At 45.4% G+C, this 19,017-nt stretch overlaps 1 protein-coding gene across 2 annotated transcripts in view; it reads left to right on the forward strand.

Moving 5' to 3' along the window:
• ARHGAP8 (Rho GTPase activating protein 8) overlaps positions 1–19,017 on the forward strand; it is a 203,781-nt gene that overhangs the window by 157,999 nt on the left and 26,765 nt on the right. The window contains exons 1-6 of one of the 2 annotated variants that reach the window (XM_073650048.1): positions 852–1,168; positions 5,743–5,835; positions 6,027–6,191; positions 11,537–11,624; positions 15,602–15,733; positions 17,903–17,989. In XM_073650048.1, coding sequence (XP_073506149.1) covers positions 5,790–5,835; positions 6,027–6,191; positions 11,537–11,624; positions 15,602–15,733; positions 17,903–17,989 — 518 coding nt within the window. In that variant the 5' untranslated portion in view covers positions 852–1,168; positions 5,743–5,789. Of the gene's footprint in view, positions 1–851; positions 1,169–5,742; positions 5,836–6,026; positions 6,192–11,536; positions 11,625–15,601; positions 15,734–17,902; positions 17,990–19,017 lie in introns of those variants that run through there. The other variant, XM_073650054.1, reaches the window with a different exon arrangement.

A 19,017-nucleotide genomic window follows, 5' to 3' on the forward strand; every position in this document is an offset into this window, starting at 1 on the left:
ACTTGTTATCAAGGGTCAGCCTTGGGCCCTTAATTCCAGAAACAGGAAATCTTAATGCTTCAGCACAAGACATTGTGGATAATTGCAGCTGCCAGATTTGTGAGAACAGATTAGGGAAGGCTCTTTGCTGGTCCCCATGACTATGCCCAGTGCACAAAGTCCACAGAGACATGGAGGGGGGAAGTTTGATGGAATAACATTATGTCAACTTCATCCAACACCTATAACGGAGATTGTGAGCCCGCCCTCTCCAAGATCAAGGTCTGACCTCACAAATGATCCTCTGGGTGAAGGAGCAAAAAATTCCCACAGATGCCTCCAAAATCTTGTAGAAATCCTTCTCGGAAGACCGGGAGCCATTATATCTGCTGAGGGGCTTATTCCATATTAATGTCTATGGATGTAGAAACGGGGGGTCAGAAAAGCTCCTGTAGGTGGGATGTGGAGGGGGCACATACTTTTATCTATTTCGGGTAATAACATAATCGCAAACATTCGAAAAGCCAAAATCAAGAAATTTCATATTGGGGGTCCTCTGTTCAGGACCCTCATCTCTTGGTCAGAGTGTAAAGAGATTACAAAGACCCATGCTAGACATCCCTTTGATTTGAATGGACACTGTGTAATACTTCTTTTCTCCTGCGGGGGAGCTGCAGGGAAATTGAACACTTACTACCAGGTTTTCCCCATAGATTACAGCTGATCGCTGCAGGTTCTGTTGTCATTTATTATAAGGGAAAAGTCCCTTGAAATCTGGAAAGTCCCTTGGCCGGCAGCCACGTGTGCGTCCGTAGAAGGCAGAAAATTGGCAGCAGTAAAAGTCAGAAATAAAGAGTTTTCTTTTTTTTTTTTTCTGGAACTTTTCCTATGAATCTACATTGTGTCAGTCATCCGGTCGGGGAGGGGAGGAATGCGGGCGAGTGGGTGGCTTTTATTTTCACCTTGGATTTTAAAGTGTTTTTCTCCTGTATTCGCCCCGCCTTCAGCACTCACATGAATCCCGAACAAAGGAACCCCGAGCACCTTCCCCAGACCTGGTCCCGAAGCGGAGTCACCTGGGAGGGCCCCCGGAAAGGAGGACACACCGGGCAGTGACCGGGGACGGTGACACGAAGCTTCCCGGGGACACACTGCGACGAAACGGATCAGGAAGTGCTGTGTACGGAAGGTAGCGTCTCACTGAACTCTTTTGTTTTTCACCTGCACCGACACATTGTAACAAAACACCAGCGCAGGAAAGAACTGATACGATGTTTACACTGATACGATGAAATTCTCTAAAGTTCGAATACTTCTCACAGCTGAGGATTTGTTACAATTACCGTATATTCAATCTGTGCAATGCTCTGTGAATTAACCATACTATGATTTATCTGCACCGAGACATTGTAACAAAACACCAGCTGATACGATGAAATTCTCTAAATATTGAATACTTCTCACAGCTGAGGGTTTGTTACAATCACTGTATATTCAATCTGTGCAATGCTGTGTGAGCTAACCATACTATGATTTACCTGCACTGACACACTGTAGCAAACCATTAAGACAGGAGAGAAATCTGTGTTGCTTATAAGCTGAAAACTCATCAGACCTAATACTTCTCACAGCTGAGGATGTGTTACAGTTACATCCAGTCTATGCAATGCTCTGTGAGCTAATTATACTAGATTTGCCCTGCACTGACACATTGTAGCAAAATTGCAGGACAGGAATGAGGTCTGTGTTGCTGATACACAGAAGCTTAAATCCTATACAGTCCTAACTTCTCACAGCTGAGGATTTGTTGCAATTACATCCGGTGTATATAATCCTCTGTGGGCTAAATATATTACATTTTACCTGAACTGACACATTGTAGCAAAACATCAGTGCAGGAGAGATATTTGTACATCCAGGCTCTGAAATCCGATAAGACCTAATACTTTACAAAGCTGAGTGTTTGTTACTATTACATCCTGTCTATGCAATCCTCTGAGCTCAATATGCTACATTTACCCTGCACTGACACATTGTAGCAAAATACAAGGGCAGGAATCAGATCTGCATTGCTGCTGTGATGGTTTTTATCCAGAGCAGACCCTAAATATGCAAATTGAAGAGAGAATTTGCATATTTAATTTCCCAGAGGAGCATGCATGGGTTATAAGTCTCCTCACTCTGACATGCAAGGCCTGGCTTGTCACTCTGCACAAGGAAAAATGTAGAGCCCTTATACCCCTATCCAGAAATTAGAAACCTATGCAGTCCTTCTGCTTATCACAGCTGAGGGTTTGTTACTATTACACCAAGTGTATGCAATCCTCTGAGAGCTAAATATGCTGAATTTTACCTACGCTGTCACATTGTAGCAAAATATCAGGACGGGAGAGAGATTTGTGAGATCGCTGGAACTCTAACTGATACAGGGGGCTTGTCTCCACCTTTTTTCCTCTGGTTGTTCCCTGGCCACTTGTCCTCTGCCAGGAGGATTTATAGAGCAACAAGTTGTGCATTCACCTGGCCGCTCCATTTAATGTTTTATGGCACTGCTAAAATTATATTTGAATGATATTGTTCTCCAGTGTTATAGACTTTGAAAGGAGCTGCAGGACGCATGTGCAACCTGATGCACCATACAACGCCTCCTATGGATAGGAGATAACTTGCTGTTCGTTGGGGATCTCCAATAATCCTGAGGTTGGGGATGGAGAACACTGAGATTAGAGTTTTGCAGCCCCATCCTGCATGCGTTACCTCCGCTACATTCATTGTCTATGGGACTGCCGGAAATTGCCCTATAGACAATGAATGGAGCGGAGGTCGTGCAGCAGGGGGTTGCAGAGCCCTGATCTTGGGATCATTGGAAAGTTGTTTCTATCCTGTGGTTAGGAGAGAAGTTGATTTTTGGGGAATAACTGGGCAACCCTCAGTTACCCCTCTGGGCAACCCTCAGTTACACCTCTGGGCAACCCTCAGTTACACCTCTGGGCAGTGTATGACATGAACTCCTGATTTAGAGGGGAAGCTGCCATTTCTGTTTTAAGGTCACATAACGATAGCAATCGGGGCCTCCATGTTGGAGCTTTGAGCCGGTGGGTTATGAATACAGCTCTCTCTACCCTAAAAAGGCCACAACAGTGAAATTGTGTGAATCCCGATAGAACAGGAATAACGCTGTCCTGTCAGAACCTGTTTAACTCCCGCGCGTTTCAAAATAGCTGCGTCCTCAGGCGATATTGTCAGGATTCAGACGCCATCCATAATCACTAACTAAACACGTTATATTAAACTATCATTAACTCCGTAATTGACGGCGCGCTGTCAGAATCTCCATTACTTCACCTGACGGACGGCTCCGCTCACATGACTATAATTAGGCAGAACACATCGAGCATTTTATACTATAAATTGTGAGTGGCGTCAATAGTTATTCCATCAGATCCCTTTAAATCACATTTTTTTTTCCCATAATCTGAGCCCCCACCTGCTATGATCCGTTTAGGGCACGTTCATACACCGTTATCTGAAGGGGATTTTTCTTCTCCTCATGTACAATGGCTGATAACACCTCTATATACAGTACATTACACAGAATCCTCCATTCACAATAGGTGATGTCACAGCTCACCTCCTCTTCCTCCTGTACAATGACTGATAACACTTCTATATACAGTAGATAACACAGGATCCACCATTCACAATAGGTGATGTTACAGCTCACCTCCTCCTCCTGTACAATGACTGATAACACTTCTATATACAGTAGATAACACAGGATCCACCATTCACAATAGATGATGTCACAGCTCACCTCCTCCTCCTCCTGTACAATGACTGATAACACCTCTATATACAGTACATTACACAGAATCCTCCATTCACAATAGGTGATGTCACAGCTCATCTCCTCCTCCTCCTGTACAATGACTGATAACACCTCTATATACAGTAGATTACACAGAATCCTCCATTCACAATAGGTGATGTCACAGCTCACCTCCTCCTCCTCCTGTACAATGACTGATAACACCTCTATATACAGTACATTACACAGGATCCACCATTCACAATAGGTGATGTCACAGCTCACCTCCTCCTCCTCCTGTACAATGACTGATAACACCTCTATATACAGTAGATTACACAGAATCCTCCATTCACAATAGGTGATGTCACAGCTCACCTCCTCCTCCTCCTGTACAATGACTGATAACACCTCTATATACAGTAGATAACACAGGATCCACCATTCACAATAGATGATGTTACAGCTCACCTCCTCCTCCTCCTCCTGTACAATGACTGATAACACCTCTATATACAGTAGATAACACAGGATCCACCATTCACAATAGGTGATGTCACAGCTCACCTCCTCCTCCTCCTGTACAATGACTGATAACACCTCTATATACAGTAGATAACACAGGATCCACCATTCACAATAGGTGATATCACAGCTCACCTCCTCCTCCTGTATAATGACTGATAACACCTCTATATACAGTAGATAACACAGGATCCACCATTCATAATAGGTGATGTCACAGCTCACCTCCTCCCCATCCTGTACAATGACTGATAACACCTCTATATACAGTAGATACCAATCCACAGGATCCACCATTCACAATAGGTGATGTCACAGCTCACCTCCTCCTCCTGTATAATGACTGATAACACCTCTATATACAGTAGATAGCACAGGATCCTCCATTCACAATAGGTGATATCACAGCTCACCTCCTCCTCCTGTACAATGACTGATAACACCTCTATATACAGTAGATAACACAGGATCCACCATTCACAATAGGTGATATCACAGCTCACCTCCTCCCCCTCCTGTACAATGACTGATTACACCGTTTCTCTGCAGTTCCTCGCCCCTTCTGGAAGCAGAGGGCACTGCGCCTCGATAAATCCCTGGCGACCATTACACTATAATTAGGAGCTATGGCGGTGATACAAGGGGCCTTTGTCCAGGAACTTGTCAGGTTAATTTAATTAAAACTCCGACCGCCTTTAATGAAATCTCTCGGCTGCTGGAAGGTTCAAAGCGTTTAATCCCCAGAGCCTGAAATTTCCTATCTGAGTGTTAATTTAGCAGCGCGGGATCCGACCGCTCATTAACGCTTCGTGCAGTCGGCGCGAGAAACAGAAAATAAATTATCCGGTCGGAGTTTCCGCATAATTCTCCCATCATTATTTGCAGTGAATGTAAATAGCGGTGATAAGCGGCGCAAAAAGGTGACTCTTCAGGGCGGCGTACTGGCTCTTTAAATTTTCCAGTGACATCCTATGTCTCTGCAATTAAAGAGGTATTCCGGATAAAAAAAAGCAAACAATCATGAAGTCATGTCTAATGTCCCAAAAAATAAGATTCTACTTTTTACTAAATTAAACAGCGCCCCTTTCTTGTCCACAGGCGATGCCAGGTATGACAGCTCAGCCACATTCAATTTCGTTCTTTAAGCCCAAGTTCCCAAGGTGCATTTTTTTTTTCTGCTGTGGAATAAAAAAAGACAAAGAAAAAGCAGCAAAAAATCGTTAAAGATGTAATAAAAACAAAATATTATTTATTATTATTAATTATTATTAAGAAAAAGTAACCTAAATTAGTTGGTGATAAAACCTCAAAATGTGGAAACTTAGTCTGAGCTGCAGTACCAGATACGACCATAGACCTCAGGTGGCGCTATTTTATTGTTACATTTATGGGTGAAAATTAAAATCTGAACTTTTTCTTTCTTTTTTTAGGTTAAAGTGCAAATCGCCCGTCAGGGGGGCATCCTCACAATTTTGACATGGAAAATTTGCCATCTATAGACTTTGAACAGTTAGCGGAAATTGGTACGTAACTGGCCCCAAAAAAGGGGGCCGTAGGATGTGATCAATGTATGAGAAATCATGCCTATTTTCTGCTGCTTGCCCTGACTTAGCCACTACTATAGATTAACTTTTTTCCTCCTTGTCTTTAGCTCCCCCTAGTGGTGGCAAAAAAATATCTGGATTATTTTGTTCTTTTTTTTTCTTCATTGCAGAGCTTCAGAGGGATGAGGAGGAGCAGGCAGAGCTTCAGAGGGATGAGGAGGAGCAGGCAGAGCTCAGCGGTGACACAATGGATTCTCCCACCCGAGAAGCTAATGATGTCAGCATAAGTCACCCTTATTATGACATCGCCCGCCACGGCATCATCCACGTTGCCGGTGAGTGCTGACCACTGTAGGTGAGGTTAGGACCTCAGAACCTGGGCACACGTCAAAGACCACCTGATATTGGGGAGGCCAGGAACATTGGATTTAATATACTCGCACCTACGAATTGTGGTTGAGTTTTTTGTACTTTGCACCTTTTGTTTTGTTTTCCTGTTCATTTGTTGTTGTTTTTTTTTTTTATTATTTATTTTTTTGTTTTTTGTTCGCAATTGTGGGCGAAGTTTAGGGCTCCCAGACTTTTTATTTATTTACTAGATGGTGGCCCGATTCTAATGCATTGGGTATTCTAGAATATGTATGCAGCCGACCGGGCGCAATCAGCACAGCGGTGTTTAAATTTGGCGCCAATAATGCTGATTATTCGTCACCGGTAACCGCGACCAATCTGCAGAGCGGTGTTTAAATTTGGCGGCAATATTGCTGATTGGTCGCGGCCGGCCACCACGACCAATCAGCGAAGCGGTGTTTAAATTTGGCGCCAATACTGCTGATTATTCGTCACCGGCAGCCGTGACCAATCAGCAGAGCGTTGTTTAAATTTGGCGCCAAGCTCGCTGATTGGTCGCGGCTGGCGTCCGCAACCAATCAGCAGAGCGGTGTTTAAATTTGGCGCCAATCTCGCTGATTGGTAGCGGTCGCCGGCGTCCGCGACCAATCAGCACAGCAGTGTTTAAATTTTGCGCCAAGATCACTGATTGGTCGGGTCCGGAGACCGCGACCAATCAGCGAATCGTATTGGTGAGGACCAGGGAGCGGAATCGTATTGGTGAGGACCGGGGAGCGCCGTTGCCTGTGCGGCTACTTCCGCTGCGAGAAGCCGGGACATGAGCGACTGCTCGCAGCAGAAGTATCCGGACCCGCAGCGCCACTCCCCGGTCCTCCCTTGACACCCTAGCCGCTGATCTCCCGACAGTAGCCACATGGTGTTACTAAGGTCCGGACATTTGTGTTCAAAATCGCTGATTGGTCGCGGGCGCTGCCCGCGACCAATCACCAATTTGGGCGCCACATTTAAATATCGGCCGCGACCAATCAGCACAGCGGTGTTTAACTTTTGCGGCAAGATCAGTGATTGGTCGCGGCCGAAGACCGCGACCAATCACCGATTTGTGCGCCACATTTAAATAGCTGCCGCGACCAATCACCGATCTTGCAGAGACATTTAAACACCGCTGTGCTGATTGGCCGCCGACGCTGCCCGCGACCAATCACCGATTTGGGCGCCACATTTAAATAGCGTTCGCGACCAATCAGCACAGCGGTGTTTAAATGTGTCTGCAAGATCGGTGATTGGTCGCGGCCGCTATTTAAATGTGGCGCCCAAATCGGTGATTGGTCGCGGGCAGCGTCGGCGACCAATCAGCACAGCGGTGTTTAACTTTTGGGCCAAGATCAGTGATTGGTCGCGGCGAGAGATCAGCGAATCGTATTGCTGAGGACCGGGGAGCGTCGCTGCCTGTGCGGCTACTTCCGCTGCGAGAACCCGGGACATGAGCGGGCGCTCGCAGCAGAAGTGTCCCGTCCCGCAGCGCCGCTCCCCGGTCCTCCCTTGACACCCTAGCCGCATGGAGGTCAGCGTCGCCGGCGGTCGGGAGATGAGCGCCTCGCGCCGCTCATCTCCCGGCTGCATCGCCGCTGAGCTCCGTCCCACAGATGAGCCGCTAACGGCCGCCATCTTTTTTCAGAAATCCCGCGGCGCTGATTGGCCGCTGCCGGACCAATGAGCGACGCGGGATTTCCTGGACAGACAGACAGACAGACAGACAGATAGACGGGATAAGACGATTATATATATAGATTTTTTAAGTAGCCAAATTTGTCCCTCTCCTCCCTTCCCCCTCCACCCAACATCAGGAGAGATTTTATGTTCACCAGAAAAAATTTTTTTTGCAAACTTCTTTTTGCTGTCAAAAAAGGTTTTTCAAAAATATTTAAAGACAGGAAAAAAAAGACAATTTTTGGACTTTGAACCGCGATTTCCATTTTGATGACTTTGGTGCAAAAAAAAAGGTGGACTAGGGTACATTTGCAACAAATTTTTTGACTTTTTGAAAAGTTGAAAAATGAGGAAATCGGGGGGACAAAAACATCAAGAAACTCGAAACCTGGCGAGGACATGTAAAAGAAAACAATGGCGCAAAACCCCTAAAACTCACCAATAAACAGCAATAATGAATCGGGCCCTTAATACCTGATTTCCTGCCTTCATACTTTAGACTTTTACAGTGTTTTGCTGATTTTTTTTTTCAACCTTTTACCACACTAGACCATCAGGGATGATAACAGCTACCCCTTTTCTGCCCTAGACCACCAGGAATGCGTGAGACTGTGCTAATCGAGGCCATCACGGATGCTGATAATAATCCCTTCACAACACAAGACCAAACACCATGCTAACCTTGACCACCAGGGATGCTGATAATACCCTCTTCACTCCAGATCACCATAGATTATTATGGTTACCCCTTTTCACCCTAGACCATCAGGGATGCATGAGACTGTATTATGCTAAGCCATCAGGGATGCTGAAAACCTCTCCACCACACTAGACCACCAGGATGATGATATAAACACCATAATAACCTAGGTCACCAGGGATGATACAATTACCTATTTTCTTTGCCATGTACCACCAGGGATGTATGAGATTGTGCTAATCTAGACCTCAAGGGATACTGATTATAACCTCTTCACCACTCCAGATCACCAGGGATGATTACAGTTAACCTTTTTTTGCCCTAGACCCCCAGGGATGCATGAGACTGTACTATACTAAGCCGTCAGGGATGCTGAACATCTCTCCACCACACTAGACCACCAGGATCCTGATAGAAACACTATAATATCCTAAGCCACCAGGGTTGATACAATTACCCCTTTTCCTTCTCTAGTCCACCAGGGATGCATGAGATCGTACCAACCTATCCTATCAGGGATGCTGATAATTCCCTCACCACCCTAGACCACCAGACATAAACAGCTTGTAACCTAGACCACCAAAGAAGCTGATAGTAACTCATTCACCACTCTAGCCCACCAGGACAGCTAATACATACTGTATACACCCACATACACCGTCTTCCTCCCTGCGTGTGTGAGTTCGGTCCTGCAGGATTAGCAGCCTCCGCCATGTAATCCAGACAAGCTTTCCCGTCTGGTAATGGGTTTTGACGTTAATTAGGTTTTTCCATTTTAGCCGAGCTCAGATCGAAGCCAGGAACCTGACCGAAACCACAAAATATGGTGATTGCATTAACCTCTTTGCTGCTGGGATGATACTTTCACTGTTGAGTTGTTTATTGAATAGACATTACAATGACCGACTGTCATACACTATCGACTCCCTGGTGGGCTGCGTGGAGCAGGTCTGGATGGCCCAGGACCTCCCCTACCCTAAACCACCAGGGACTTTATCATTAACCTCTTCATTGCCCTATACAACCAAGGATTTTACCAGCAATTTGCTATGAATCCCCTTAAATGGTTCTATGCTACCTGGACTTTACCTTTACCATTAACCCCATAGTCCTAGCTCACCAGGGACCACCAGGCGCAACCTGAAAGTGGGACATATAAACGTTTATTGCTTTCAGCCACCATGGACTTTACCACTGACCCATTCACTGCTCTATTCCACCAGGGGCTTTACCATTAGTCCCTTTGCTGCCCTAGACCACCAGGGGCTTGACCATTAACCCCTTCAGTGTGGCTATCCTATACTACCAGGGTCTTTATGTTCAACCCCATCACTAAATATATCATTATTAACCACTTCACTGCCCTAGATCACCATCAACTTTACTTCCAATCTCTTCACTGCCTTAAACCACCGGGGCCTTTACTACTAACCCCTTCACTGCCTTGGACCACCAGGGACTTTACACCCAACGCTCTTGCCTCACTAGACCACCAGCTAACCTCTTCACTGATCTTGACCACCAGAGAGTTTACCATTAGCTTCTTCACTTCCCTAGCCCACCAGGGACCTTATCACTAACCTCGTCACTGTCCTAGCCCACCAGGGACCTTATCACTAACCTTATTACTGTCCTAGCCCACCAGGGACCTTATCAACCTCGTCACTGTCCTAGCCCACCAGGACCTTATCACTAACCTCGTCACTGTCCTAGCCCACCAGGGATCTTATCACTAACCTCGTCACTGTCTTAGCCCACCAGTGACCTTATCACTAACCTTATTACTGTCCTAGCCCACCAGGGACCTTATCATCAACCTCATCACCGTCCTAGCTCACCAGGGACCTTATCACTAACCTCGTCACTGTCCTAGCCCACCAGGGACCTTATCATCAACCTCATCACTGTCCTAGCCCACCAGGGACCTTATCACTAACCTCGTCACTGTCTTAGCCCACCAGGGACCTTATCACTAACCTTATTACTGTCCTAGCCCACCAGGGACCTTATCATCAACCTCGTCACTGTCCTAGCCCACCAGGGACCTTATCACTAACCTTGTCACTGTCCTAGCACACCAAGGACCTTATCACTAGCCTCGTCACTGTCCTGGCCCACCAGGGACCTTATCACTAACCTCGTCACTGTCCTAGCCCACCAGGGACCTTATCACTAACCTCGTCACTGTCCTAGCCCACCAGGGACCTTATCACTAACCTCGTCACTGTCCTAGCCCACCAGGGACCTTATCACTAGCCTCGTCACTGTCCTAGCCCACCAGGAGGGACCTTATCACTAGCCTCGTTACTGTCCTAGCCCACCAGGGACCTTATCACTAACCTCGTCACTGTCCAAGCCCACCAGGGACCTTATCATCAACCTCGTCACTGTCCTAGCCCACCGGGGACCTTATCACTAACCTTATTACTGTCCTAGCCCACCAGGGACCTTATCATCAACCTCGTCACTGTCCTAGCCCACCAGGGACCTTATCACTAACCTCGTTACTGTCCTAGCCCACCAGGGACCTTATCACTAATCTCTTCACTGCCCTAGCCCACCCGGGACTTTACTGCTGAACTCTTTACTGAGTTAGATCAGTAGAGACTTTACTATTAACCTCTTCACTGCACTAGACCACCAGAGCATTAATCATTAACCCCTCCTTTCCCACATACTACCAGGGTCATTACAATGAACGCCTTCACTGTCCTGGACCACCAGGGACTTTAACTATGTGTCAAATATATGGCAGTGTTATTGGAGTGATATTGATGATCTCTCCTCAGGATAAGCCTTCATTATCTGATTATTGGGGGTCCACCTTCTGACCCCCACCTGATCAGCTGTTCTCCGCATGCGATCTGGCTAAGTTACTGGTGGTTTCTTTCTGACACTCTTGTATATTGTGTCTTCCAGGAGACGATAACTCTGGGAGAAAAGTGATCACATTCAGCTGCTGCCGCCTCCCTCCATGTCATGAGATAGATCATGTCCGACTCCTGGAGTAAGTCACAGTATTCATTAGCTGGGGTCCCCAAACCGTGCCTAGTGGGCCCCCCATGTGTGGCTCATGGGTGTCACCATCAACTGGCTCTCACTGGGCATTAACTTCATAAGGGGCATTATTATTACTTGTTAGGGGCGACTAGGGGGCATCATTGTTTATAAGTAAGCCCTGAAGAGGCATTATTACTTTATGAGGGGGCACTGAGGCCATTATTACTTTATGAGGGGGCACTGAGGCCATTATTACTTTATGAGGGGGCACTGGGGCCATTATTACTTTATGAAGGTGCACTGAGGCCATTATTACTTTATGAGGGGGCACTGGGGCCATTATTACTTTATGAAGGGGCACTGAGGCCATTATTACTTTATGAGGGGGCACTGGGGCCATTATTACTTTTAGGGGGCACTGTTGCCATTATTACATTATGAGGGGGCACTGTTGCCATTATTACATTATGAGGGGGCACTGGGGCCATTATTACATTATGAGGGGGCACTGGGGCCATTATTACTTTATGAGGGGGCACTGGGGCCATTATTACTTTTAGGGGGCACTGTTGCCATTATTACATTATGAGGGGGCACTGTTGCCATTATTACATTATGAGGGGGCACTGGGGCCATTATTACATTATGAGGGGGCACTGGGGCCATTATTACTTTATGAGGGGGCACTGGGGCCATTATTACTTTATGAGGGGGCACTGGGGCCATTATTACTTTTAGGGGGCACTGTTGCCATTATTACATTATGAGAGGGCACTTGGGCCATTATTACTTTTAGGGGGCACTGTTGCCATTATTACATTATGAGGGGGCACTGTTGCCATTATTACATTATGAGAGGGCACTTGGGCCATTATTACTTTTAGGGGGCACTGTTGCCATTATTACATTATGAGGGGGCACGGGGGCCATTATTATTTTATGAGGGGCACTTGGGCCATTATTACTTTATGAGGGGGCACTGGGGCCATTATTACTTTACGAGGGGGCACTGTTGCCATTATTACTTTATGAGCGGGCACTGGGGCCATTATTACTTTATGAGGGGGCACTGGGGCCATTATTACTTTATAATGGGGCACTGGGGCCATTATTACTTTATAATGGGGCACGAGGGCCATTATTACTTTATGAGGAGGCACGGGGGCCATTGTCATTGTTATTGGCTCCCATGAAGTGTAAGTACATAATGTGGAATATCTCCTGAAAGAAATGAATCAAGTAAAAGTTTTTTTGTATAGAGACTCGTGTTAAATACAGAACAGCAAATGATAAAGAATTAATTTAAAACAAAAAACAATGGGAGGGAAAACTAGAAAAACCTAAAGCTTGCTGTGTCACTGGTGTTGGCATCCTTTACATTAATTTAGTATGAAAACTCATTTTGACTCACAAAAGAGATTCACCTGTGATTAATTGTCGGTGTCCATGTGACATGAATTAGCCAATGAATGATGACTTCAGTGTTTTAAAAAGCCACATGGTAGGTCCTGTTCCTTTGTCACAATGGCGAAGACAAAGGAGCTGACTGAGGACTTCAGAACTGCTATTATTAGCAAACACAAGACTTCCAAAGGTTATAATGCCATCTCCAAAGCAAAGACCTTGGTATCCCAGTTTCAACAGTGCGCAATGTTATTTAGAAGTTTGCCAAGCATGGAACCGTCAAGAACCTCCCCGGACGTGAGGGAAAGAGGAAACTTGACAAGAGATTTCTTCGAAGGTTGGTACGAATAATAGAAAAAACACCACGTCAAACATCCAAAGACCTGAAGGTCAACCTGGAACAGTCTGGCGTCATGATTTCAACAAGTACCATATGCTGCACACTAAACCAAGCAGAGCTTTATGGGCGAAGGCCAAGGAAGACGCCATTGCTGAAGAAAAGAGATAAAAAGGAACGACTGATCTTTGCCAAAGAGCACCTTGAGAACCACAATCCTTATGGGAAAATGTTCTGTGAACAGAGGAAACAAAAACCGGGCTTTTTGGCAATGCAAAGCTACAGTTTGTTTACAGATGGCGCAATGAAGCTTATAACGAAAAAGAACACCTTACTAACAGTTAAGCATGGTGGAGGATCCATAATGCTGTGGGGTTGCTTTGCTGCGTATGTTACTGGCGGCCTTGACTGTATCACAGGAATCATGAAATCAGATTTTATAGCAAAATGTCCTACCCAGTGTAAGAAAACGTGGTTTGAGTCGAAGATCATGGGTCCTCCAGTAAGACAATGACCCAAAGCACACATCCAAAAGTACACAGGAATGGTTGAAAAAGAAAACCTGGATTGTTTTAAAATGACCAGCAAAGAGTCCTGACCTCAATCCCATTGAAAATCTTTGGGGTGAGCTGAAATCTGGTATTGGGAAAAAGAACCCTGGAAACATTCAAGAGCTTGAACAATCTGGAAAGGAAAAATGGGAGAAAATTCCAGTTGAGAAGTGCAAGAAACTTATAGATGGCTGCAAGAAACGTTTGGAGGTTGTCAGCAATACCAAAGGGTCTGCAACCAAGTACTAATTAGGGGTGCCTTTATTGCTGTACATGCTGTTTATTCTGTTTCTTCTTTGGAATTGCAACATGGAAGTTGAAAAACAATTCTTTATTGTTGTATTATTTTGGACCACTAAAAAAAAAAATCCTGAGGATATAACTTTGGTACATTTCCATTTATTTCTGAAGATATTGTACAGTCTATGAAAAAAATTAAGGGGTGCCAATAATGGTGAGCAGGACTGTATAACCTTCATAGGGGCACTCAGGTGGCTTCTAAGATTTATTTGCATACAATGTGGCTCTCACGGTAAGAAAGGTCGGGGATCCCTTCCCTACAACAAGAATAAGACCCCAAGGGCCAGTAGAATACTGGTGGCCCAGATGTGATGTGGGCATAGGCGTCACAACCACATACAGTAGAGAAGCTTCTAAACATAGGAGAACATTTTTGGGGTGAGATGATCAGGACAATATAGAGTGTATTTTAGACCCCCTTCCACCTCCTTAATAATGATGTGATGAGCCCCCGTACCACCAGGACCACCGATGCTGGTGATTTCTGCAAAACTAGTATTTCTGCTCCATTACAAAAAAAAAAAGTAACAGGGTTGTCATCGGTAGATTTTTTTAATTTTTTTTATTAATCCTGGCAACGTTTTGACGCGGTAACAGATTATCACCCGAGGCTCCAAGTAAAATTCTGCATCCTCTAATGGATTTCATGTCAGTAAAATGTCAGCGTGCGTCATATTGACTTGGTGTTGTCACTCGCAGCACAGGACGTGAAATTTCTGCCTGTATCGACCTTTTTTTTTCTGCAAATTGAACATGTAATTTTTGGGGGGGGTATTTTTTGCAATATTACTCCGGAATCCGATGAAACAAATTCTGTATATATCAACCTCAAATATTATGGGTCCCTTTAAGGAGACTTGGCCATTGAAAGCTAAGACCTAACCAACCCATGATATATATATCGCGAACGTCCTCTTTTCACTTCTCTTTGAGTTTTTTTTTTTTTTTTAAGGAAACCACATAGAAGTGAATGGACAAAGTCGCGGATGCACAGTCACTTCTATATTCCAATATGGAGCCTACAACTTGTCTTTAATGGGTATGCTCAACCAGACAGGGTCCCGCACGTCTGACGACAAGTTCTTCAGAACTCCTGTAGAAGTCACAGGAGAAGCTGCGCAGGAGCAGTCACCTCTCCATTCACAGCTGCTTTGAGAAGGGGCGCACAAGATCTATGAGAGCCGCACGCCCGCACCGATCAGACATCTGTGGCACACACTAATGTCTTAGCTGAGAATTCCACTCTAAGGAAAAGCTGCTCTGAAGCACAAAATGCTGCTCTAACAAAAAGTAATGTTTGAGTCGGTTCAATGTTGTTGTGTTTTATGATGGGGTGTGTTGAACATTTTTTAGCATTTTTATCTCTTTTTCACAATTATTTTATTCTTTCAGATATCTGAAGCACACACTGGACCAGTACGTGGAGAATGACTACACCGTCGTCTACTTTCATTACGGTTTAAATAGTCGCAATAAACCCTCGCTCAGCTGGTTACAGAGCGCCTATAAGGCATTTGACCGGAAGTAAGTGACAATTGTATTTGTTATGGGGCACTGGAGAGCACACATCCACACTGCTGTTATTGGGGGGGCTCCAGACTACACATCCACACTGCTGTTATTGGGGGGGCTCCAGACTACACATCCACACTGCTGTTATAGAGGGGCTGCAGACTACACATCCAGACTGCTGATATAGCAAGCTACAGGGGAAGAAATAAGGAAGTTTATTATTAGCTGCCAGAGGGTGAAGGAGATTGATTCTGCATTGAAGTTAATGCTCTGTGTCTTGCACCATCCTATTTCTTATGCAGCTTAGCGTCCTTATGGGTATATTACAGGTAGTTTGGGTTGAGGGTGGTTTTTAACCCCATTTATTCCCCTACATTCCCATTTTTCCAACATGTTATTCCCATGTGTTATAGGAGTGCTGAGTAGATCCATTAGACAATGAATTTGTATGGGGATCTATTACACATGGCATTTTCAATTAAAACCACAAATCCGATGTAAGGTCCCTGTGACAGGGATATCAGTGACTGGATCCTTTTCTCCAGTAGATCACCATTTTCTTACTACACAGCTGTAGTTTTCATGGTCGGATCATGTACAATGTCTCCCTAAACTTTTGTATCCAGTGAACAGGGCAATTAGCGACGTGGGCACTTTCCCTGTTATGGTTATGCTTCTACCAGGCTCCAATAATTAGCTGCCTTATTGCAAGGAAGAAGTATGTGTCAGGATCCCTGGTGGTCTAGGGTAGTAATGGGGTGAATCTTAAAATCTCTGGCTGACTAGGGGTTCATGTCAGAACTCATGGGTGTTAGGGGAAGAGAAGGAGTTAATATCGATATATCCATTTTATGGTAATGAATGGATTAGTGTCAGGTTCGGTTCTCTGGAGATCTAGAACATTATAAGGGTCAATGTCGGGATCCTTGGTGGTTTTGGGCAGTGAAGGAGTTAATTTTAAGATTCCTGGCGGTCTAGATTAGCAAAGGAGTAGTCTAAGGGTTTAATGTCAGAATTCCTGGCGTTTAGGGGATGTGAAGGGGTTAAAATCAATATATTTAGCATTCCAAGGAAGTGAATGTCAGGATCCCTGGTGGTTTAGTGCAGTAAAGGGATTATTATCAGGATCTCTGGTGGTCTAGGGCAGTAAAGGGATTATCAGGATCCCTGGTGGTCTAGGGCAGTAAAGGGATTATTGCCAGGGTCCCTGGTGGTCTCGGGCAGTAAAGGGATTATTGTCAGAATCCCTGGTGGTCTCTGGCAGTAAAGGGATTATTGTCAGGATCCCTGGTGGTCTCGGGCAGTAAAGGGATTATTGTCAGGATCCCTGGTGGCCTAGGGCAGTAAAGGGATTGTCAGGATCCCTGGTGGTCTCGGGCTGTAAAGGGACTATTGTCGGGATCCAGGGTGGTCTAGGGCAGTAAAGGGATTATTGTCAGGATCCTTGGTGGTCTCTGGCAGTAAAGGGATTATTGTCAGGATCCCTGGTGGTCTCGGGCAGTAAAGGGATTATTGTCAGGATCCCTGGTGGCCTAGGGCAGTAAAGGGATTGTCAGGATCCCTGGTGGTCTCGGGCTGTAAAGGGACTATTGTCGGGATCCAGGGTGGTCTAGGGCAGTAAAGGGATTATTATCAGGATCCCTGGTGGTCTAGGGCAGTAAAAGGATTATTATCAGGATCCCTGGTGGTCTAGGGCAGTAAAGGCATTATTGTCAGGATCTCTGGTGGTCTAGGGCAGTAAAGGGATTATTATCAGGATCCCTGGTGGTCTAGGGCAGTAAAAGGATTATTGTCAGGATCCCTGATTTTCTAGGGAAGTAAAGGGATTATCATCAGGATCCCTGGTGGTCTAGGGCAGTAAAGGGATTGTCTGGACTCCTTTTGGTTTTAGGCACTAACAGGCTTAAATTTAAAAACCCTGTCTAGGTTGCTCACAAAAAACAAGTTCTAAAGGGGGAAAAAACCCCAAAAGTGATGGGTCTTTAAATGCAGCAACACAAAAGAAATAATTTTTTAAATACTTTTTATTGTGCAAAATAGAAACACAAACACCAAATTTATCCACTGTAGATTATCACCATAATCTTAACGACCCACAGAATAAAGATGCCAAGTCGTTATTACCACGTGGCATTAATTTTCCAATGCTTAGATGGAAATATTGTGTGTTTGTGCCACCAGGTACAAGAAGAACCTGAAGGCTTTGTATGTGGTTCATCCAACCAATTTCATCAAGGTCCTGTGGAAGATATTCAAGCCGGTCATAAGGTGCGTACAATGTATTGTGTAGTCAGATTGCGCTGTCCTTGGCTACAATGGTTGATTCTGTACCTATAATGCATTCATTGTATAGATGTTTTTGTATGATGCATATATTGTCTGCATTGAGGATCTGGAGCATTAGGAGAACTCGCAGCCAAAGTGCCCCGTATATACAGAGAACTACAGAGCTCCGAATACTCCAAATCCTCTGCAAATCATCAAAGCTAAAGGGGTTCTCCAGGATAGGCTGGGGATCAACCTGCAAGACCCACTCCGATTAGCACAGGGAAAGGATCACATCATTTTTGAGAGCTGTGCATCCTCCATATGGGAAGGACCTGGTTGAGCATGCGCAGCTCTTTCCATTCAATGCAATAGTCTGCATGAGCTACTTCTCCTGGTAGAGCAACTTGTCCAGTCTCGTGAATTGGACTGGAAGGAACAAACTACGGTGCCAAAACTAGCCTATGTGCCTAAATAATGAAGAGGACTCAATCCTTCAAGGAGCATGTTAGAGTGTTAGGCTCACCTGCTGAGGTGGATCCTCTACGACCAAGGTCCGGGTGGGCACACGGGACACAGCAGAGGCACTGAAAGCAGCAGGCAGACAGGAGATGTTCTGGAGAATTGCAGACAGATAGCAGAAGTACTAGAAGCCGCAGGCAGTTAGGAGACGTCCTGGAGAATCGCAGACAGTTAGCAGAAGTACTAGAAGCTGCAGGCAGGCAGACCGGGGATGCCCTGGAGAATCACAGACAGGTAGCAGAAATACTGGAAGCCGCAGGCAGACAGGAGACGTCCTGGAGACCACAGGCAGACAGCAGAGATACTGGAAGCCGCAGGCAAACAGGTAGCAGAGATACTGGAAGCCACAGACAGATGTTCCGGAGGATGACAGACGGGTAGCAGAGATACTGGAAGCCGGAGGCAGACAGAAGATGTCCTGGAGATCGCAGACAGGTAGCAGATATGCTGGAAGCCACAGGCAGACAGGAGACGTCCTTGAGGATCACAGACGAGTAGCAGAGGTACTG

The sequence above is a fragment of the Phyllobates terribilis genome, unplaced genomic scaffold, assembly GCF_046119375.1.
Source record: "Phyllobates terribilis strain yellow unplaced genomic scaffold, ASM4611937v1 Scaffold_10__3_contigs__length_209671492, whole genome shotgun sequence".
Taxonomy (NCBI): domain Eukaryota; kingdom Metazoa; phylum Chordata; class Amphibia; order Anura; family Dendrobatidae; genus Phyllobates; species Phyllobates terribilis.